At 43.6% G+C, this 20743-nt stretch overlaps 1 protein-coding gene across 5 annotated transcripts in view; it reads right to left on the bottom strand.

The window, feature by feature from the left end:
* Positions 1-7241: 7241 nt before the first annotated feature.
* IGSF8 (immunoglobulin superfamily member 8) overlaps positions 7242-20743 on the bottom strand; it is a 33397-nt gene continuing 19895 nt past the window's right edge. For 3 of the 5 annotated variants that reach the window (XM_074223108.1, XM_074223109.1, XM_074223107.1), the window contains exons 2-9: positions 19694-19899; positions 18318-18355; positions 10658-11032; positions 9783-10244; positions 8907-9314; positions 8198-8611; positions 7791-7923; positions 7242-7578 (exon numbers count right to left, since the gene is read on the bottom strand). In XM_074223108.1, coding sequence (XP_074079209.1) covers positions 7808-7923; positions 8198-8611; positions 8907-9314; positions 9783-10244; positions 10658-11030 — 1773 coding nt within the window. In that variant the 5' untranslated portion in view covers positions 11031-11032; positions 18318-18355; positions 19694-19899 and the 3' untranslated portion in view covers positions 7242-7578; positions 7791-7807. Of the gene's footprint in view, positions 7579-7790; positions 7924-8197; positions 8612-8906; positions 9315-9782; positions 10245-10657; positions 11033-14578; positions 14778-18317; positions 18540-19693; positions 19900-20743 lie in introns of those variants that run through there. The other 2 variants (XM_074223110.1, XM_074223106.1) reach the window with 2 other exon arrangements.

The raw sequence follows: 20743 nt of genomic DNA, 5'->3' as shown, positions 1-20743 counted from the left end.
TTATAGGACGTGAAAGAAAATATGACCTCTGATCAAAAGCTACCCACATTCTTGTCCTGCATGCCCTCAGAAGGGAGGGAAGACATATACAGTGGTACTGGTTTAGCAAGGGCCCTTTGCTTTATAACTGTGACTTCATACTCACTCCTGTTCTTTAATAAACTTACAGCCCCTCTGGGGGAAGATCCCTAGCCCCATGATGACTGCTCTGTTCCACCTTCTGTGTGTGTGTGTGTGTGTGTGTGTGTGTGTATGTGAGTGTGTATGTGAGAGAGAGAGAGAGAGAGAGAGAGAGAGAGAGAGAGAGAGAGAGAGAGAGGAGGGGAATGGGCAGGGATGGGAGTAATGGGAGATGCTCCAAGACCAATATTCTTTTATAGAAGGAAATATAAGACATTTAGGGTACTTTCCAAAGTTATTGTAACTACTAATAGTATCAGATGATAATTATTTATGCTTAAGATTTATACCATACCTTACATACATGTTTTTATGTGATCCTCACAACAAATCATGTGATATAGGTCTCATAGGAATTTTTGTCCTCATTTTGCAGATGAGAAAAATAAGACTGAGAACTGAAGTGATTTTACCATGGTCACACATCTACTAAGTATGAGAGGTAGCATGTCTGCAAAATGTGCAAGAGACATGAAATTGGGAGGCAAATTTAAAGATCCCTGTATATCTGGATGTTAGAGGCAGGATTCCAGAAGATTCCAGCAGACTAATATGATGGAGTTAATCTACTTATGTCAGCACTGCCATGACCCATGACTTCATCCACCTGGCCAGTCCCTCTGCCAGTGTAGATAGCAGCTCTCTTGAATCTGAATTGCTGAATCCATGTTCATAGAATCTTGTGGTTAACCTAGTAACATTTCCCTGTCACTTAGCTATGTTGGTCATCACTGAAAACACCATTTGGCAGTTTGGTGGTACAGACGAAAGAATGCCAGACCCACAGGCAGGTAGAATTAGGTTCAATTCTACTTAACCTCTGCTTCCCCATCTGTAAAATGGGGGTAACAATAAAACTTACCTTCCAGAGTTGTTGTGAAGATCAAATGAAATCATAATTGTAAAGTATCCAGTATAGAGTCTTATAAATGTTAACTCTTACCTCTAACATGAAAACCTTTCAGTATGGTCAAGATTTGACAGTCATTTCATTCCACAGAACATTGCCTCAATTAATAAGACTCACCTCCATGATATGATGAAGCATTGGAATGAGACTTTGGGATTTGGGGAAAAGGATCTAGTCAGATGAAATTTAGTTGGGATAAATGTAAATTCCTACATTTGGCTTCAAAAACAATCCAAGACTAGGATGAAGGAAATTCAGATCCTGTAAAAAGAGGTATAGGTTTCAATGGGTTGCTAGGTGAACTTATCAATAGCATAACATGGCAACCCAAAACAAAACTGCATTCCTATACTACACTGAATAATATAGTGTTCAGAATAAGAGAGATGAGAGTAACTGCCCTCCATTCTGGGCAAGTCCTTTCTGAAATAATGTATTCCTCTCTGGATACCATATTTTAGGAAAGACATTGACAAACTAGAGCACCCCCAGAGGAACACTATTGACAGGGAAACCATGCCATGTAAAGACCATTTGAAGAAAATGAAATGGTTAGTCTGGTAAAAAAAAAATTAGGGAATTCATGTTAACTGTTGTCAGGTGTTTGAAGGACCGTCACATAGAAGAATAGACATGTTGTGCTTAGCCCCAGTAGGTATGACTAAGAACTATGGGTGGACATCACAGAGAGGCAGATTTCAGTATAATATAAGGAAAAACTTCCTAAAAATTCAAGCTGTCCAAAAAGGAACTGCCTTAGGAAGTAGTGAGCTCCCTGTAGGTGGAAGTCTCCAAGCCAGGATGGGTGTCCACTTTTTGGGGATAGTGAAAAAAAAATCTTGTTCATATTAAAGTCACAGAATTCTGAGCTGGCCAGGGCCTTTGGGATCATCCGGTCCAAATCCAAGTTTGCTCTGTTTGGCATTAAGGGACAGATGTAGAACCAAATGGGGAGGGGGAGCTACATAGTCAAGCCCCCTGGTTGTAGGTTGTTTATGTCCTCTATACACATGCGCCTCACCTGGTGCCTGCATATAGTAAGGGCTTGATAAATACCTTATTTAATTATAATACCTGAAAAAGGAGAAGAGCAAAATAGATTAACTTCAAGAAATTGCAAAACTCCTTTAATGACTTTAAACTTCTGCTAGAAACAAAAATCCATCTTTCCAATATCAATATTCTGTCAGTTTCATGGCTTAATCAATACATCAAGATCATTTGGGATTACTTGGAAGTTGTCACCACAAAAATAACCCTGTTCAAAAACCCTCTGGCAATAAATATGAGTTAAAGCATAAACCAGAGAGATGGGCTGTATGCTTGCCAAAGGTTTACCACTATGAGAGAGGAGAAACAATGTAAAGTTCAGTTTGAGGAGAGATTCCACATGAATGATGAAGCCTTCTAGATGTTCTTGTTTGTGTATGATATTTTTCTGATTTCATCAAACCCAAGAATAATACAGAGCCTGGACTCTGTGGTGGTACAGTGGAGGGACAGTTAGGTGGTGCAGTAATAGAGCACCAGCCCTGGAGTCAGGAGGACCTGAGTTTAAATCAGAGCTAAGACACTTAGTGATTGCCTAGCTGTGTGACCTTTGGCAAGTCACTTAACCCCATTGCCTTAAATAAATAAAAACATTAATAACAAAAAAGAATAATAGAGAGCCTAAGGATAGAGATCTAGAAGCATTCAAAAGAATTTGGCATGTCCATCTACGCAAGGAAGACCAAGTAGATAGATATCCTATAGAGTACGGTTTTAATTTTTTTTTCTATCATAGAAGTCTGATAAAGCCTATAGATCCCTTCTCAAAAGGGCTCTTTTACAAGTTTCCCAGGACGTTATATGGCATTTTAACCAATGACAATTTATTGGTGTTGCTATAGGAAGCAAGACATGGAAGGAATTCCTAGTCAGATTAAGGGGTATATATTCTGCAATCCCTCCCAAATCAAAGATTCTATGATTCTTAGTTCAGTCTTGGAGTTGAGAACCATGGTTGCACAAAGAGCACCAGATTAGAAACTAGAAGAGACCTGTTTCTAATCCTAACAAGTTTTGTGATCTTGAACAAGTCATTAACTTGTTTGCACTTTGGTTTGCTCATCTCTAACAAGAGGAGTTGGATTAGGTGATCTCTTCTATCAGTGATATTAAATTCAGGGATTAGGAAAGTGAGTGAAAACTTACTCCCAAAAAGAAGCAATTCAGAGGAACCTTTATGTTGCCTGGAAGCCGGAAAAATCAGGTAGAATGAGTTGTGAGGTGGGGCCAGTCTGTGAAATCTCAAGAGCTGGAAGCAGAGTTAGATATTTGTGTGACTGGATACACAGATCAGAAGTGGAAATACTCACACTCATATACGCTGTAGTTTCTAGTTCTCTTTTTTCCATTTCCCAGGTTACAGTCAGTGACTTCCTTTTTATTGTTATCACAGGCAGAATGAAGGACATGAAGAAAGATGGGTAGAGGGTGCTATATCTGGTCCCGGGTCCAGGAGATAGGAACTATGAATGGAAAGGGAAGAGTTGGGGACTGTTTAAAAGTAGGGAACCTGCTTCAAATATTTTCTATTCCCCAAAGGCTGAATTGAGTGGTCAACAGAATTGGGGTAGTTACTTGATCTCTGAGTCTCACCTATGTTTGGAATCCAGTTAAAGCTCAACTGAACAATAATAATAGCCCAATCAACACTTGTGACCAAGGGATCCCCTCCTGGCAGAGTACAAGGGCCTGAGGTCAGGTGCTATGTCAGATTAAAGGGGGATTTCAAAGAATTTAAAGGTCATTAACATCAATGAAAACGTTAATCTTTTCTACAGCATCTCTAATAAATGTTTATACAGGGGCAGCTAAGTGGCACAGTGGATAGAGCACTGACCTTGGAGTCAGGAGTACCTGGGTTCAAATCTGGCCTCAGAGACTTAAGAATAATAACCTAGCTGTATGGCCTTGGGGAAGCCACTTAACCCCATTTGCATTGCAAAAATCTAAATAAATAAATAAATGTTCATACAGCCTCCACTTTCATACCTCTACTGTGGATGCAACTCATACTGAGTTTTTAATTCAGCTTTTTAATTTATTTTTTTATTTTTCAAAATAGATTTATATAATATGTGTCCCAATTCCATGTAAAAATAATTTTTACATTTTTAAAAACATTCTGAATTTCAATTTTTCTTTCTATCCTCCTCACCTCCCCCTCCCCCACTGAGAAGGCAAACAATTTGATATAGGTAATACAAGTGTAGTCATGCAACACATTCCCATATTAGTCATATTATGAAAGAGAACATAAGCCAAAGAAACACAAGAAAAATAAAGAAAAAAGTTTTAAAGTATACTTCAATCTTCATTCAGATTCCATCAGTTCTTTCCCTGGGGGATGAATATTACATTTTTCATCATTAGACCCTTGTAATTGTCTTAGATTATTGTATTCCTGAAAATAACTAAGTCGTTCACAACTGATCATTGTACAATATTGTTGTTACTGTGCACAATATTCTCCTGGTTCTTCTCATTTCACTTTGCATCAGTTCATGTAAGTCTTTCCAGATTTTTCTGAGAACATCCTGCTTGTCATTTCTTATAATACAATATTATTTCATCACAATTATATACTCCAACTTGTTCAATCATTTCCCAATTGATAGAGATCACCTTAATTTCCAATTCTCTGCACCACTAAAAGAGTTGCTAAAAACATTTATATACATATAGGTTCTTTTCCTTTTTTTAAAAAAAAAATCTCTGTGATACAGACCTAGTAGTGGTATGTCTGGATAAAATGGTATGTACAGTTTTATAGTCCTTTGGGCATAGTCCCAAAATGCTCTACAGAATAGTTGAAACAATTCACAACTCTAACAACAATGTGCTAGTGCCTTAATTTTCCCACCTCCCATCCAATATTTGTTATTTTCTTTTCTGTTATATTAGCCAATATGATAGGCGGGAGGAGGGAAGTACCTCAGAGTTGTTTTAATTTGCATTTCTCTAATTAATAGTGATTTTGAACATTTTTTTCATATGGCTATAAATAGCTTTGATTACTTTGTCTGAAAACTGACCATTTATCAATTGAAAGAATGGTACTTATTTTTATAAATTTGACTTTGTTTTCTATGTATCTAAGAAATGAAGCCTTTATCAGAAAAACTTGCTGTAAATTTTTTATTTGCAATTATGATCTGTATATTTCCCTCCAGCCAATTTTCCAATTTTTTCTTACTTTCTATCCTTTCACCCTGTCCATCCTCAATAAAGTTTTGCTTCAGGCTACCACATCCCCAATCTGCCCTCATTCAATCTATCTCCCTTCTCTTATCTCCTTTCCTTCCTACTTTTCTATAGGTTAATATAGATTTCTATACTCGATATTTTTTGAGACCATTACTATGAGAGAAAGGTTCAAAAGTTCACTTCTACCTCCCCCATCCTCCTCTAGACAAACTTTTTATGTGAGATAATTTACCCCATCCTACCTCTCCCTTTCCTCTTCTCCCAGTGCATTCCTCTTTCTAATTCCTTATTTTCATTTTTTTAGGTATCATCCCATTATATTCAACTCACACCTGTCTATTTATACTCCTTCTTACTGCCATAATAATGAGAAAGTTATTAGAAGTTATAAGTATCATCTTCTTATATAGGAATATAAACAGTTTAACCTTATTGAATCCCTTATGATTTCTCTTTCCTGTTTACTCTTCTCTTGACTCTTTGAAATTCAAATTTTTTATTCCATTCTAGTCTTTTCATCAAGAATGCTTAAAAATCCTTTATTTCACTGGATATCTATATATTTTTTTCTCCTAAATAATTATATCTCAGTTTTGCTGATTCTTGGTTGCAAGTTTAGCACCTTTGCCCTCCAGAATACCATATTCTTTCATGTCAAGTTGCTAAATCTCGTGTTATCCTGACTTGTGGCTCCACAATATTTAAATTGATTCTTTCTCGCTAGTTGTAATATTTTCTCCTTGACCTGGGAAAATCTAGTCATAATCTTCCTGAAAGTCTTCATTTTGGGGATGATAATTGGTGGATTCTTTCCATTTCTGTTTTACCCTCAGGTTCTAGAATATCATGCTATTTTGAGTAAATGCAATTACTAGAAAGATTTTTCTTATATTAAACAGATTACTTGTCTCCCTGTAACTTCCACCCATTGATTACAATTTTGCCTTCTGGGGCCAATTCTCATAGTTTCTCATATTTCTATCTTTGCTTTATGGCTTGTAAAATGTTTATTTGCCCTGTGGTATAAGTGCTAGAGAAATTATCTTTATTTATAAAGATGTATAAATTTAGAGAAGTTGATTGACATGACCCACTTCCCACCACATTATATGGCCCATTGCAGCCTAAACAACAACCCTTTAGATACTTGTGCATAGAAACCCTGTCTCTCCCAAGCCTTTTCTCCAAAAACTAATGCCAATTTCCTCAGCCCATCTTTTATGCTATGATGTTGGGTCTTCATTATCCTCTCTCCTCCCTAGGGTATCCTTGATTTTGTCAGTCAATGTTTATCATAAAATATGGCACAATAAATTAGCCACATTATTCCAAATGGATCCCACCCATACAATGGGACTATCACCTTTCTGGACACTGTCTCTCAAGGTAGTCTAATTTTTAGCTACATCATCACAATGCTGAATCTATACTGAATTTATATTACAATTCATTGGAATTTCCAAATCTTTCCCACATGAACTGCCCCATTTCCTCCCTTCTTATTTTTGTACAGTTGCCTTTTTTTTAACCTAAGAGTAGAATTTTATTTGTCCTTAAAATTCATCTTATTATTATCAATACATTTCAGTCTTTAGGGATGTTGTGATCTTTGATTCTGGCCAAATGAGATATTTGCTTCCTTTCAGCTTTCTCTCATACCAAAATTGCATAGATACAAGTTACTGATAAGAATATTGAATAGAATAGAGCCAAACAGAGCATTAGAGAACTCTGCTAGGTACTTCCCTACAGGTTGATATTGATCCATTAATTTATAGGTTTGTCGGTCATTACTATCTCTCCCCTATGGCTCCCTCTCTACATACATATTAACATTCATTCTTTCTAGCTCCTTAGGAAAAGAAACAGGAAGGATATGCTTCGTACCACATTTTATTTTAAAAAAATTTATTCACATTTTAGAAAAACCAGTTTTGGGATAAGGGATAAGGGCTTGCCCATGGACGGGGGGGGGGGGGGGGGCGGGGAAGGTCAGAAAAGAGAGCCAAGATCTGGGGGCCACTGGGGAAGAGGGCACTGGTCTTCACTTGAGGCAAGTAGAAGGATTGGGGTCGTGCCTGTGGCTTCAGAAAACCTCCCAGCTTGGCAAAGCAGAAGGGAAATCTTGGTCTCCCCAAATAAAATAAATAAAAAGGGCAGAAGACAGAAGGACCAGACGGGGGTAGAAGGTAGAAGTTTAGGCAGCTGAAGTTGGACTGGAAGACAGCTTGTACCTAGAGAAAAAAGAGAAAAAATTGAAGGAGGATGTAAAAGTGAATCTGATATCCCAAAGGAAAACAGCTTGAATAAATATGTGGGGTCCTAGGGAAAGGACATAAGGTAGAATTAAGGCATCTAGTGTTGTAACCTCTCTTCCAATGAGAAAAGGTCAGGAGGAGAAGGAGCAACTATGTATGGAAAGAGTTCAGGGGTCCCAGGACCTCACCATGGTGGGGTTGGGGTTCACCGCTTTCTCAGTCTTTTCATGAAGCAACAAGTGACAGTGCTAAGGATGGTGATCCCTGTGACCAGGGCAGCCCCTGCACCCACCAGCAGGGGCACAAACAGAGTGTCCAGGGCTGAAAAGGGAGAAAAGAAAGAGGATCTGTCAGTGACATTCCTGCCCTAGTGCCCCTCCCCACTTTCAGTAACTTTGATTCTCCCCAAATTCACTCCTCTGATTCTCAATAAGCCCTCTACCTGTGACCTCTGTTCCCACAGTTCATGGTGGACTTAAAGAAATCTCTCATTTCTAGAAATTCTCTTTTTTCTCACATATAGCCCTATCTAAGGGCAGGACTCAAAGGGTGGAGAGCAAATGCATGGAGGTCATATTACAACAGTTTTACTCACGACGGGTGTAGGGGTAGACAGAGATGGATTCAGAGCGGGCACTGCCAGCTTGGTACCAGCTGTAGTCGGCATGCTGCACCCAGGCGCTGGGGGCGCAATGGTACATTCCCTCATCTTGTGGCCCCAGCTCATGGAGTCTCAGTCGGTAGCTTCGAGGCCCAACCTGCTCCACACTGACAGCACCTCCACCTGGCCGGATCCCTAGCTCGGCCACACCATCCCGGCCCATGGCACCAACCGGCTGGGGTGGGGATGGGACCAAGTCTGGCTCCCCTAATCGCTCCACCCACCAGCTGGTGGCCAGTCGAAGTCCTGGGGGTCCCCCTGTCACAGAGATGTTGCAGAACAAGGAGGCTGTCTCTCCCCGGTACACTATGCCTCCTGCCAGCCATGCCACAGCTTCTAGCACCACGCCTGTGAGGCACAGGAACATGAGTCAGAAAATGTCTAGAGCATTTGGGGGAGGAGCAGGAAATATGGAATATTCACCTTTCCCTACTTTATCTATTATTCTGCATAAGCCAGAGTTTTGGGCAAGGGGGCAATCACTTTGGCTGAAGAATGAACAGTGACCACATGGATACTACTTGGACAGAGGAAGAAGTTTCCCTGGAAATCTCTGGGAGGGTGATCTATGGGCATCCTCCATAGGAGCCTTCTTCATGCTGATGTTGATATTACCCGCCTCAGGTCATCTGTACCCTCTTACCTTCTTCTCTCACATGCACAGGGAGGGGCCGAGAACGAACACTAGCAGCCTCCCGAAGCCGGGTACCAGGGCCCCGAACATAGGCCCGTGCCAGGCAACGGTATGTGCCTGCATCACCAGGCCTTGCTGCCTCCAGCCGCAGACGGTAGGTAATAGGTGCCACTTTTTCAATGGAGATATGTCGGTCCTCATAGCCTGGGCCCAGGCTGCCTATGCCCTCTGTGTCCAACTGGGCCACCAGGTGACCAGGTCCAGGGGCCCCTGCAGGTGCCATCTCCCAGCCCACAGAGTAGGCAGCATGGGGCCCTGGTGGGGGCAGTGCCCCTGATACATTACACAGCAGTTCTAGGGGTTCTCCAGGGCCTACCCGCTGCTCCCCAGGGCCTACAACCACGGCCAACTGGCTGGCTGAAACACATAACAGGGTTGGGGAGGGCCAGAGGAGGAAGAGGCAATTACTAAGTTGTCAAGACACAGGATTCTTCAGCCCCTCCAATCCTGACTTGAATTTCTCGTCCAAAAACAATGTCCTTAAGACAGATTTCACCCCCATCCCCCTTTTTTTTGTGGTGATGAGGAAAAGGCAAATAGCACAGACTACATCAGAAAACCCTGTCTTCATCCTTAAGCCATGTGCCTCAGGCTTGACCACACCCAATCTGGCTAACCAAGTGGGGGAAGGCCCAGAAGCAGCCAATTAGGGTATCTCTGCCAACCCACTTTGCCCTCCTAGCAGGAAATGGGTTTCTGAAACCAGCCTGAGTGCATCCTGCTCATTTTACCACCTGAAACACAGTGGGTCCCTACCCCTGTCCCAGTTCCTGCTATGTCCCCTCTAATCCCAAGCCAGATGCCTACCCTGGTTATAGAACTTACCAAGGGTCTGCACATCCACGTGAGCCAGCACTGCCCGCTTCTCCCCAATCTGGGCCCAGCTGCCATCGGGGTCTTGGATCCATTCAGCGGCTGTGCAGTGGTAGGTTCCAGCATCCTCTGGCTGGGCACCCCCCAGCACCAGCCGGTACCGTTCAGCACCCTCTTTGCTCAGCCGCAACTCTCCTGCAGTCAGTCGTTCGGCATAGGGTGCCCCGGCCTCCACTGCCAGGTCGGGTCGAAGCCCTGCCACCTCCTGTAATGTTGCCCTGCCCACAGGTGCCTCAGGCACTGCCCGCCCAAAGGACACCGCCAGGTGTGTATGTTCCTGTGTGCTTGTCCGGGCCACACAGCCAAGAGCCAATTCTTGCCCCTCTGGCACTACCAGGCGTGGAGGTGAGGATGGGCCCTGGCGGCCTCGGGGCCCTGGAGGGGCAGCAGATACCTGCAGTACATCTGGAAGGACTGAAAGAATAACTAGAATAAGGAAGCTGAGATTTTAGGTTGCACACACACACACACACACATACGCACACATATGTTCTATTTCCCCAAACATCTGCATCAGATAAGGAAAACTTGCAAATTTCCCTCTTCTTCAACCAATCCAGGCAGAGTTCTCCAAGTGGAAGAGTCGCTCCAGCACTGGAAGGCCACTAGGCTTTCTGGAGACTCCCGGGGACTTCCCCAACCAGACCAAAAAGGGAAGAGATGCCGGAAGGCAGTGTAACCCTATGGAAGGAGGCCGAGGGCCTAGATTCTAGCCTTTGCTTCTTCACTGATAAATGGTTGATCTCCATCTTTAAGTTCCCTTCCACATCAGTGATTCTTTAAGAGAGAGAGTACTCCACCCTCCCTTGCCCCAGCAGCCCCGGTACCTCTCAATTCCACCTTGCCACTGTAGCTGCCCAGATATCGGGCATCAGTAGATGGGGTGTAACACTCATAGACACCAGCATCTTGGGTCTGCAGGCGTGAGATCCGAAGCATTGCAGCATCATCCTGGAGTCGCTGAACCTGAATATCGCCTGATGCTACCCGGGACCCAAATATTGCGTAGGGGAAGCGACTGTCCCGTGTGCTGATTATACCCAAGGCTGACTCTGGTGCCTCTGGTCGGTAGAGAAACCATTCAAAGTCCTGCTGGGAGGGACCCTCATAGTTGCTGACATTGCAGGAAATGGAGATGGCAGTGCCTGCCACTCGATACAGGGGTCCCTTAGGCATCACCACCTCTCGGGCACCACACATGTCTGCAATGAACATCAAGGATATCAAGGATGATAGGGTTCCCTGATAATCATCAGGGGAAGAGAAGCCCAGAGGACATGGGGAATACTGGGAGGGCCCCTGGGTAAAAGTGGCAGGGCCAAAGAGACTTCACTCTTCCCGGGTCCCCTCTATTCTGTTTACCATCACCATGACCCCTTCAGAGATGGCATTGTGAGGGTGGGGGTGGGTTTGTGGGAAGATTATGGGATTTCCAGGGTGGGAATGGGCATTTCCTATCATATATTCCACTGACACCATCTTGCTTCTCTGCCCTTAAAGGATGGAAAAATGAAAGAAGGTCTGGTTCAGAAGGGTCCATTGTCTCAGCTGTTCATATTAGTAGGGGCTGTGCCACCTGGGGCTGTGGAACAATGGAGCCAGTAGCCCCGAGCTGGGCAGGGCCTGGACGCAGATGGAGTCATTTCTCCTCCGGGGACAATGCACTGTCCCCCATTACTCCCCTCTCCAGCTGTGGACGGTGAGCTCACTGATTTCTCCACCTCAACAGACAGATATCCCTGCAGCTGAGGCCATCAATGCCAAAGCCTGCCCTCATGAGAGTCATTATGCTCTCCTCCCCTCCCACAGAATCTTGACATCTCTTCCTGTACCCTCTGCCAGCCTCCCCAACTTATCTTACTGCTGTTGGCCCCTTCCATCCCCATGAGCCTAAACAATAGTGCCTGGCTTGCATGGTGATTTACATCTAATTTACATTTTCATTTCACATCTAGCTTCATGTCAACTCTCTCCCTTTCCCCTCTCTAAAGTTCTCATAGGCTGAGCACCTCCCCCCTTTGGAAGATAGAGACAAGAAGGGATCCCCACAGATGGCCCAACCCCCCCTCCCCAAGACCTTCCTTATTGAGCTCTGCTTTGGGTCAGCTCCCTCTCCCTATTTCTTCCACAGCTCCTTCTGTTCCATAGAAGCCAATATTTCTTTCCAATATTTCTCTAGTTATCTCTCCCTTCCAACGTTCCCAAAAGAGTGTCCCTGAGGATGAGGATTAGGACTGGAGGGAAACAGAGAGGCTGATCCCCCTGATCTGAAAAATCTGGGCTCTTACACCCTCCAATCATCTAATTCTCTTCAGCCTGGAATTCTTCCTCTTCACCAAATTTTAAGGAGACCAGAGACTGATGAAGGGACTTGAGAAACCTTGGTTTTCATTTCTCCTAACCATTTCTAACATTCTCTAATATTCACTGCTTCTTCTTTCTGACTTGATCACCTAAGGGTCCAAAGAATAGGGGTAGGATTAAACGAGGGTCTTGAATTACAATGCACGCACTTAGTAAATTTAATAGATGCTTATTGATTGATTGATTGATAGTGGATGGAATAATAAAACTCAGTCTTTACATTTAAATCAGTCTATCCAAATTTTCTCATTGTATATTTCCAACTGCCCAGTGGGAGAGGTTCATGTAATTATTATCATCTCCATTTTGCATCTATTATCCATAGATAATTTAAATAATTTGCCCAAGGCCAAAAGGCTTAATTCTCTTTTCCACTTATGCCAACAATTTCTATTCCATCTCAATACTAATGGTTCTATAAGCATGAGCAAGTCACCCCACCACTCTAGGACTCAATTTCCTTATCTGTAGAATATAAAGTTTAGATGAGATTATTTCTAACTTCAGTTTCTAGAATTTTATGAGTCTGTGAGTCAGAAGGGCCTAGCCTCCAACTGGTTTCATAACCCAGAAGACAATAAAGAGAATGAACCACTACCAAGTTACCTAACTGCAACCAGGTCTGACCTCCTGTTTATAAGAGGGGTTCTTCCCACCCCCAGATTCCTACAGCTGCATGTTGATGCTTCAAGATCCCCATGGGAAAACACCCCTCATCTTTGGAATTAGCTACTCATTATAAGGTCTACCCCAGCTTACTTCCTGTCCCTCCTCCTACACTCCCCCCCCCAAAAAAAAACCTCTTAGGATTCCCGCTTGAACATCATACTGTCAATTGGGAAAAGCAGACTATGTGCTAAGCAACCAGTTCCTGTGGGTCCCTATTTCCCCAACTGCCCAGCCCCAGGGACTTCCCAGGCAGGAGAAAAGAGACATCTTTCCCCAACAATCATGACCCAGCAGTCCACTCAGCTGAGCCGAGGATAAGGCAGAGGAGTTTGGGGATATTGTGAAACATCAGCAGATCTTTGACCTAAAAATAGGTGACTAGGACAATTATTCCTAATACCTTACCAAGTCAGTCTCAAATACTGAAATAAATCCTGAAAAATGAGCTGGGCATCAGTTTTTCTAAATTTCAAATACAATTCAATCCTTCCATTGTTTTCTTTCCTCCAATCCTCTCTGCCTTCTCTAGGAAGCTCTCATATGCAGGCCAAATAAACCTTAACTGGTTATTGACTGGCATCATATATTGCTGTACATGTTCCCACGGCAATCTTTCAACTAAGCTTGGCAGGCCCAAGGCCCAAATTTCCTGCCTGCACTGGGTAGTACCCTACTCACTACAATGCCAGAGGCAAAGGGTGCTTAGAGATCTTAGAATTAAAGACTCCACAGAGACCAGGCTGTTATTATGAGGGACTGAGTTGCCCACATCCCTCCTTATCAACATATTCTGAAGCTCAGAGTTGGTAAGATTGGAGGATGGGCTGGATTAAAGCAAGGCTACTAAGAAAGTGCCCACAACTGCCCCATAGCCTAGCTACTTAACTACAACTATTAATGGAGTGGACAAATGGTTGGGGAGGGGGAGAGATGAGAGATCTGGCTAGAGGGGTTGAGTCTGAGGAAAATTAATAGAGAATAGAAGATTTGGGATAGAAGAGGAGAATAGGGAGATGGAGAGGAGCATCAAATGGAGCAGGGTCTTGAAACCCAGGGCAGTAAAGAGAAAAGAGAGACTCAACCCAGCTGAAGAGGGGGGCAGAGGGGTCATTGTCCCTAAGGAGACAATCTTCTGGTGAAGTCAAGGGGGGCAATTAGGGGAGACTTCAAAGATTCTGGGCAGAGCCAACCTCTTGGCCCACTGTCAACTGTGGGGCAATTACGAGGGCGGGCACTGCCCACGCCTAGACCAGACACAGAAAGCTGCAGTGCTCCTCGGATCTGGCTCTGCTGGCATGGAGAAGAGAAGAGCACCCGGGTTGAGGGAGTGGGCATAGTTCGGTGGGGTAGCCCCTTCAGTAGCTCGCGTGTCCTGGGCCAAAGAGCTGGAGAGGAGGAGCCTGGAGCCAGGAAACCCCTTTCCCTTCCTATGCACCCTCCTCCGAATCGGGAGGACACAGAAGCCAGTTGGGCACAGTCCTGCGCAGCCAAGCCGGGCTCTGGGGGAAGCCGGGGGCAGTGGGTGCGCGGCCAGAGGCCCAGCGAGGCCGGGCCGGCTCTGGGGGACACTGAGGACGCCCCGCTTCCCGTCAAGGCTGCCCGCCCGAAACAGCGCGGGGGAAAGGGGAGGGTCAAGGTTCAGGTGGGAAGGGGCCGCGCCGGGCGGCCGAGGCGGGCACGAAGGGCATGGGAGGTCCGCGGCGCCTCTTTCTTACCGAGCATGGGCAGCAGCAGTAGCCACCACGGCGAGCGCCCGGGGGCTCCCATGCTGCGCGCTGCAGGATCTGGGGAGGATCCGGGGGGCGGCTCGGGTGCTGGGGGGCCAAGGGCTCGGGGGGCGCATGCCCGGCTGAAGGGAATGAGTTGCACCAAGCCGGAGCGGCCGTGTCCCCTCCTTCCTCTTCCTCCTCCTCCTCCTCTCCCCCCCCCCTCCTCCTCCGGCTTTCCCTCTCCCTCCCTTCTGGCTTCTGGGCCTGGCCGGCCCCACCTCCGGCCCGCACGGCTCCGCCCAGACCCCGCCTCGGCCCCACCTCTCCCCGCCCCTTCTGCAGGGGCCAAATGGTTGGCACTGCTCTCGGGTCCTGCTTCCCCTTGCCCTGCCCCTTGCCCTGCCCCGACGCCCGGCTCCGAGGCCCAATCTCCTCCGGCTTGCCCAAGGTCCTCGCCGGCCCTCTATTTCTGGAGAAGAGCGGACCCCTTGTAGGGAAGGAAGAAACCTAGAGCAAATGCCGCCAGCCAGGGTTTGGGAGCCAGCTGTTTCCTGCTGGGTTTGGGGGGGTCTTCCCCCTGGGAACCCTCGTGGAGGGGTCATTGGGGAATGGAAGGGGCGAGCGGACCTGGGATAAATGAATAGGCAGGCCCAGGAAGGAGGTTGAGAACTCACTCAACACTTCATGGAAAAATGAAGAAAAGAGATTGAAAGAGAAAAAAATGAATTGAGAGAGAGACAGAGAGAGACAGAGAGAGACAGAGAGAGACAGAGAGAGACAGAGAGAGACAGAGAGAGACAGAGACAGAGACAGGAAGCAGGAAGGCCCAGGATTGGGTGAGATCTCTTTCTAGATTCCTTCCTATCTCCCACCTGTGATTCCTAGAATCATAAGATTTAAAAATTGAAAAGAGAAACCTGAGATAGACATCATCCAATTCAACCCCTCATTTTGCTGAAAAGGAAACTGAGGTCCAGAGCTGAGCAGTTTTGTGTTCAAAGTCACCTACTTACCAAGGAACAGAGTTAGAATTCAAACTGATGCCCTCTGACTCCAAATTCAGAGTTGTGGAATCCCTAAGTTTCCTTTAAGTTTCTGTCAGGCACCAACCCCCAAACTTCTATCCCACTCTACCCCCAGCTTCTTGGTTCTTTCTCCCCACACTACCTTGTATTCCTTTTGCATGGATTCTGAATTATGGTGGTACATTTTGTCACTTTCACTGGAATGTAATCTCCTTGAGCACAAGGACCACATAAATTTTGGTTTTGTACTCCCTTTATTTCTCAATAATAACAGTCTGGTCTTTTATCATTAACATCTAGAGGAGTCACATAGGCAGTTGGCTCCTGCTGTAAAGCCACTCTGCCTGGCAGAGGAGGCAGGTTGTAAGAACTGGGAGGAAGCAAAGGAAGAACTTCATCTCTAGGTCTCTTTGAGAAAGGTATCCTTAGTGACTGAGAACAGAAGGCCTTTGAGAAGGAGCTTGAGACCTCAAAACAGGGAAGGAAGTCCCTTTCTCTTTCTAGTACCTCCAAGATTAAGCCAGGTTGGGGGGATAAAAAAAACAGAGCCCTCATTTTCACTGATACTCTGCTGTAGAATTTAAGAAATCAATGCAGCACTTTTTAGAGGATCTCAAACTACACTCTGCTTCAAAAGCCATATTTTTAAATAATATTTTCCTGATGAATTATTATATAATGAATATTGAATTAAATTGAATTATGTGATGGTGACTCATGAAACATCATCTTAGAAAAGCCAAAATAGTGACCCCAAAGGTCAATAGAAAGGGACATAGTTTGTAAAAGTATGTGGGTTATAGCAGATTACCAACAATGATTTTTTTTTAATGAGAAATTAGCATAGTAGTACCAAGGATTCTCTCTAACTAGATAATCCAAACAAACTGGATATTTGTGACTTCCATACATGTTAGTCCCTCTCCCACCTCCATTCCTTTGCACCCTAAGTCTGGAATGCTCTTCCATCTCACTTCTGTCTCTTGGAATTTCTAGCTCTTTTCGAGGTTCAACTCAGCCAAAGTTTTTTTCTGATCCTCCCAGTTATTGGAGCTCTCCCATCCTTTGGGGGGGGGGATAATTTGTATTTATTTGTAGGTAATTTATATTCACTTATTTATGTACATCCTATTTCCCCCCAGTAGAATGTTAAGGGTAGGGACTACTTTTTTATTTTTTGTAGTCTCACCACCTATCACAATGCTGGCTTCTTCTAGTAGGCCCTTCAAACAAACCTATATAATTAACTGAATTAGGATCAGAAAAAAGCAAGTCTGATCCTATAGTGAGAATGAAAGATGACAGATAAAAAGAGCAAAGGCTGCCCAGATTTGAAATAATATTAAAAGAACTAGAGACAGCATGATATAATGCACAGAGAACCAGTCCCATATTAGAAAGACCTGGCTTTATGTTCTACTGATAGATTAAAGGTTTTATGACTGAGCAAGTTGCTTAACCTCTCTCTCAGTATCCCTAGGTAACTTTCTAAGATTGGGGTCCTTACCTTTTTAATAGTAGTCTAGTGAAGCCAACAAGTATTAATTATGTGCTAGACACTGTAAATAATGTTTTTAAATGTGTAAAATAAAACTTACAAAGGAAACCAATTATATTGAAATATAATCATCAGTAGCAATGATCAACTTTGAAAGACTTGTTCACTCTGATGGATACAATGATCCACCTTATAATTCCAAAGGACCCATGATTAAAAAATATTCTCCACCTCCCAAGAGAGAACTTGTAAACTCTGGGTACAGATTAAAGCATATTGTTTTTCACTTTATTTTTCTTGCCTTCCCCCCCACTGGCAACATGACTGATATAGAAATGTTTTGCATGACTTCACATGTATAATGGATATTATATTGCTTGCTTTCTCATGGTTGGGGGATGGGCTGAAGGAAGGAAGAGAATTTGGACCTCTTAAATACTATCATCAAACTATTTTTAAAGAAAGTTCATGGAATGCCCCCCCACTCCCAAGTTAAGAATTCCTATGATAATTTGCAAAACAATCTTCATTGGTAATGGGAGTTTTCTATGCCAGTAGAATCACCAGTCTGATTTTTCTGCTACCTAGTAAAAATAGAAGGTCTCTGTTACATTGAATGGACCTTCTATGCAGGATTTATGGAAAGATATGACCAAGAACCACTAATGATCAGAAAAGAGGGATAGGTCTTGATGTACTTCCTCACATACCTTCCCACCCCCTCCACCCCCTATTAGTGGATAAAGGACTTATCCTCATTTCTTTCCCAACTCTTTCTATTTTTTCCCTTCAAAATGCCAAAACTCAGCCCGGGGACTCATGGCTTAGGGATGGAGGCACGGGGTGGGGGTAGGGGAAGAGCTAGGGTCGTTCTGTTTAGGGTTCCCAAAGACTCCTGTTTCCCCAGTCTGTGAGTCCTAAAGGCCATCAGCAGGGGGCGCCCATAGTTCAGTCCTGGCGCAGCACACCAGACACTTATGTAACTTAAGAAAAACAGGCCTGGGAGGGGGAGACAAGGAGGGAACATGAGAGCATACACAGAGACCATATGTCCCTTACACACAGAGGAGGTACATTACACATATAGACTCAATGTAACGTCACCCTCAAGCGCTCCAGAGGAAAATTAGAAACGCAGACATGCAGGGATACATTCGAAAGGAAGGAAGGGTAGTAGAAAATATTGTATTTAGAATCAAAAGTCGTGGCTTTGAATCCTGACCTGCTAGCTGTCACGATCTCTCTAGTCCTCGGTGTCTCCTGTTTAAAAAAAAGAGAGAGATAACTAGATGATCTCTAAAATTCGTTCGAGCAATAAAACACCACGATTCTATATGATGGGACCTGAGAATAGCAGTCAGCATCTCTAGCATCTAGCTCTCAACACCTGGACCTGCACTAGTTAGTTAGATAAGACTTGGCTCTGCAGGGGAGGATGAGCAGAAGGCAGCCCTGAAGGAGTGCCAACACAGACTCTAGGTGACTATGGCATGGGTTAGCAACTGAGATGTAGACACAGATGTGTGGGGTGGGGTGGGGTGGGTGGGTGTTGGGCACAGCAGTGCCCTTTCAGTTTCTGTGTTTGCTGCCCATCACCAACTTGCCACCCACTCCCCATCTGCTGCTTAATGTCGACATACACTTTGCACAGGGGCTGAGGCATCCTAGCATCACATGTTCCCAGAGGCAGAGTCACGTGTCACTCATCCACCCACTGATGAAGGCACACATCCTACCCAAGAATATATCAGACACACAGCAGGATATACAAAAACAAATGCAATGATCATACATGTATAGCTTATATTAGATTGTTTTTTGTCAGGGGGAGGGGGGAGGGAGAAAGATGTGAAACTCAAAACTTTGCCAAAAAATAATTTTTGAAAATTACCATTGTATATAGTTTGAGAAATAAATAAATAAAATATTTTTTTTAAAAAAACAAATATATGCACACAGTCCCAGGCTCCGACCCACTGAGAGACACCTACAACATCTAATATACACAGATAGTTGAATAGATATGATTTCATCTATGTGTATACTCCTTCCACCCACACAGATAGAAATAATAGGGAGCCTTTAGATAGCACTCTACTTACAATGCATTTTAGCTCCCTGGATACTTAGAACAAACTTGTGAGGTTGGTGAGGTATTATTATCTCTATTTACAGATTAAGCAATTGAGGTTCAGAGAGGTTGTGACTTGCCCAAGGGCACATGGCTAGGAAATGGTATTAAATCTAAATCTTCAAACACAGTATTTGTTCCACTATATAACTCCTTAATACCGCCAAACCTTAGTCATAGGGTTTTGGGGGTACTCAGGTGGCTAAACTCAAGTAGCCATATTTCTAGTAATGGGCTTCTCTGAATTTACCTAGGCTAGTCCTTAGACTAGCTATCTTTGGGGGTCTTTCTTTTGCCATCTTTGGGCAGCTAAGAGGCTTGGTGGATAGAGCACTAAGCCTGGCATCAAGATAGACCTGAGTTCAAATATGGCCTCAGACACTTACTAGGTTTAGGATCCTGGACAAGTTGCTTAGATTCTATCTGCCCTGGTTACTTTAACTGATGGGGATAATAATAACACTTACCTTTTAGAGTCAAATGAGATAACATTTGTGAAATCAAATAACATGGCAACACAGTAGTCACTTAATAAATGCTTGTGTCTGTCCTTGAAGCCTTTCCACCTAGTGCTCTGCTGGTCCATATCATTAAAGAACTCTGGGTCTTCTACATGCCTTGTAAGCACCTTGACAATAGATTGGTTCATTCTTTGCATTTTTATACCCAGCACCTAAAACAAAGTAAAAACCCAATGTAATGAGTCCCAAAGTCCACTAGTATGGGACTCTGTCCTCCTTGGCAGAAATCAATGTCCTATACCTGGGTGAGAGCAAGAGAGAAGGTTGGACTTTAGATGCTTCAAAAGAGAAGATGGATGATGCCAATCCTATTTCAGGTTGTTAAAATTAAAATAAGACTCTGGAAAGCAACCAACATGAGAAGAATGAGTAGTCATATCACTTGCCTATCCCTAATCTGCTACATTAGCCACTATAAAGAATTTCCCTTTTAGGTGAGATCTGAGACTCTTTTGGTTGAGTTATCTTGCTCCTAATGGGAGAATTCCTTTTTTCTGTAGTATCTAGTATATCCTTCTCTCTCTGTGTGTAATTTAATCCATATACACACATCTATATAAGTATATATATATATATATATATATATATATATATATATACTTTCTCTGATTTTTGCTTTGATTAACCTTGGATAAATGGATTTCTTTGTTATTTCCTATGAATGTTCATTGTGGAACTAGTATTTGATGGGAAAAGTCAAAACCTGGATATAAAGCTTGGATCCTCCTTTCTCCCTGATAAATGAATGTTAAACAGAACCTGAAAACCATATCACCAAGACTAAAAATTTTTAAGGAACAAATAGAAATAATTGTCGCCCAGCACCCTTCTCTCTAAAGAGCAGAGTCATCAAGATTCTTCTAGTCACCTCTTGCTTCTCCTCCTGGCTGGTAATAAAATATTACTTGGAAAATGGGAGGAAAAGAGGGAAGAAGAGGTTAGACATGTATTCTGACTCCTTGTGAGCCACACAATGACACCTTCATGCTATATAAA

Source organism: Macrotis lagotis, chromosome 2 (assembly GCF_037893015.1).
Source record: "Macrotis lagotis isolate mMagLag1 chromosome 2, bilby.v1.9.chrom.fasta, whole genome shotgun sequence".
NCBI lineage: Eukaryota > Metazoa > Chordata > Mammalia > Peramelemorphia > Peramelidae > Macrotis > Macrotis lagotis.
The sequence above is the reverse complement of the archived record's forward strand: the minus strand, read 5'-3'. Positions and strand labels throughout refer to the sequence as shown.